At 32.9% G+C, this 2589-nt stretch overlaps 1 protein-coding gene across 1 annotated transcript; it reads right to left on the reverse strand.

Annotated features, from left to right (window-relative positions):
• Positions 1-873: 873 nt before the first annotated feature.
• On the reverse strand, positions 874-2195 carry LOC145033909 (casparian strip membrane protein 1). The gene is made up of 3 exons (XM_078982390.1): positions 1741-2195; positions 1454-1577; positions 874-1247 (listed from the first exon to the last, which is right to left on the reverse strand). Exons 1-3 carry the CDS (start codon positions 1938-1940, stop codon positions 1032-1034), a joined length of 540 nt encoding a protein of 179 aa, XP_078838516.1. The 5' UTR covers positions 1941-2195; the 3' UTR covers positions 874-1031.
• Between the last annotated feature and the right edge of the window lie 394 nt (positions 2196-2589).

Here is a 2589-nt window from a genome sequence, read left to right on the forward strand (position 1 = left end):
AAAAAAAAGTAAAAAATAAAAAAAATCCTGTTTTTTTTATTATTTTTGAAAAATACGTGAAATATTCTAAATAGAATATTATACTGACATATTCTAAAAAATAATTTTAAAATGCAAAATAAATGGAAAAATCTAAAAATTCTTTTTTTAAATATTATTTTCGGAACTTAAATTAACTAAAAATAATAAAAAAAATCCTATTTTTTTAAAAAAATACGTGAAATATTCTAAATAGAATATTACACTGTACATATTCTAAAAATAATTATAAAATGCAAAATAAATGGAAAAATAAAAAAAAAAAATTAAATATTATTTTCGGAACTTGAATCAACTAAAAAAAATTTTAAAAAAATAAAAAATAAATAAAAAAAATGTGTTTCACGGTCTCACAAAATTAGGCCGTCTTACATGAACCTAACCCTATATATATATATATATATATATATATATATATATATATATATAGAGAGAGGGGGGGGGGGGGGGGGGGGGGGGGGTTAACCCCGAAACAATTTGTGTTTATCTTCTAAATATTATATCATCTTCTTCCTTATCATTCTTCTATGTTCAGTTACTATCGTTACAATCATAATTTCTGTTCTTCAATCAGTAACAGATAGAGTATACCAACTAAAGTTAAAGTTGTTGGTGATTGGGGATTGTAGGGCCTAAGTGTCATGTAGTGACCAAAAATGTCAATTCCCGTTTTATCCGAATTACATCTTTTAGAGGAGAATGTCAACTACTTCTATCTTTTTGCTATTCAAGAAATTATCTTGTCACCTTTTGCAAAATAACAACATATTTGCGATTCAATCACCAGAACATCATGGTATATTGTATTAATATCAAGAAATCAGAAATAGGGTATTGATCAAATCAAATTAATACAAATTTCATTACAAATTATAGTGTCACAATCAGAAACACTAGAAATATACACCATAAACCAAACACACGCAAAAAACATACAATTGCGTAAAGCACACAGTGCATAAAAAACAATCAAAAGACAAAAGAAAAAGAAATCAACGACGAGAAAGAGCTACACCCGAAAGCAAGATCAAAAGAATCAAAACAACAACTCCTGCATAAGACCCGATTAAAGATCCCGATACACGTTTGCAAAAAGAGTTATATTGTTGACAGATCGCGAACCAGTTGACCTTATTGTTGCCCTTGTGTGCCAACTGTACTATCGCTGTTGCTGCTGCTGAACCCGCCATAAGTAACCCCATTGCCGCCTGCATAAACACCCATTAAGTTATAAAGACGTTCAAGAAGATTTGAACTCAAGACCCTTAAGTTGCATTCATTACACGACACTAGACAAGCTTTCTTAGGCATTTTTTTTATCTAATTTGAGCAGTCGTCTAGTCTCAGTCGCAACCAAATATCGTACCACTTTTTTGCGTAACAAACAGTTAAAAGATGGGTATTCGAGACTTACCGTGTCAAGTAAAAGCAAGAGGACCCTAGAGTTGACCAAATTAGACTTTGCTATGTGTAGGATTGAAAACCCTAGAGAAAGAATGAGATACGCGCTCACTATGGAACTTGCCACAACGAAAAACCTGGTTTTATGAACAAATAGTTAGCACGTAAAACAGATATATGTTGATAATTAACACGAGCGTTTAATTATAAATTATAAATAAAAAAAAATTACGCTATATTATAAGTTAGGGTAATTAACTTAGGAAGTTGCTAAGAACATAGGGACTACTTAGAACTTACGTGAAGGAAGGAAGATCGTTGAACTTTGCTCTGAACCTGATGAACTGAGAGAAAAATGGAAGTGTTTGGTTGGTTGTAGCCATGGCGATTGCACTAGCAAGGGTTCCAACAATGGCGATGATCCTGAGGAAGAAGTCAAGTATGGCAATTCCTCTATTGGCAGGTGGAGCAACACCAAGCTGTAGTGGACCTGCCTTCATTTTTCAGTTTATGATGGAAATTAATCTGATTAGGGTTTTGATTTGGAGAAGATGATGAAAAGCTTGGATGAATGATGGAAGGATGCATGAGATGGTGAGCTATATATACACATGCATGAAATGGTATGTTAAGATGAAGGCCGAGGCAAGTAGGTTGATAATGGCTACCTGCTCTCACTTGCTCCTTTTTTTTGGAACATGGCCATCATTTTTTTGCTAAAAATGGGAAGTTAAAGAGTCCAGCATTTTTGGGGGGAGTTGTTGGGTTCAGTGTCTCTCTCGTGATACTCTATGCAAGTTTGAGTTGTTAATGGATACCTTTTTATACATACGCGGATTGAACACGGAGATACATACTTTTAAGACAAATTTTCACAAAAGGTCCTTATGGTTTTAATTTTTTCACTAAAATAGTATTTATGAAATATTTTTTGCATGAATGGTCCTTATGGAGCAAACCATGCACACCAGTGGTCTATTTCAACAAAACTTAGCACGCCGATGGTCCCTATGTTGGATGTCCATTTGAATCCGTTAAAAAACAAGGGTCAGGGCCATATAAAGTAACCAATATACCCTTAATGATATATTTTTTTTTTAAAATTAATATATAATTAAAAAGCAATGGTTAGGAAAAGATTCGGCCCGG

The sequence above is a fragment of the Lactuca saligna genome, chromosome 3, assembly GCF_052625555.1.
Source record: "Lactuca saligna cultivar CGN05327 chromosome 3, ASM5262555v1, whole genome shotgun sequence".
Lineage (NCBI taxonomy): Eukaryota > Viridiplantae > Streptophyta > Magnoliopsida > Asterales > Asteraceae > Lactuca > Lactuca saligna.

What these genes read in the sequence shown, in the direction of transcription:
- LOC145033909 (XM_078982390.1), bottom strand. Translation starts at nt 1,940, where the DNA reads ATGAAGGCAGGTCCACTACAGCTTGGTGTTGCTCCACCTGCCAATAGA. An exon ending in AACGATCTTCCTTCCTTCAC is followed by an intron (nt 1,578 to 1,740) that starts GTAAGTTCTAAG and finishes TCATAAAACCAG; the next exon opens with GTTTTTCGTTGTGGCAAGTT. An exon ending in TCTTGCTTTTACTTGACACG is followed by an intron (nt 1,248 to 1,453) that starts GTAAGTCTCGAA and finishes GTGTTTATGCAG; the next exon opens with GCGGCAATGGGGTTACTTAT.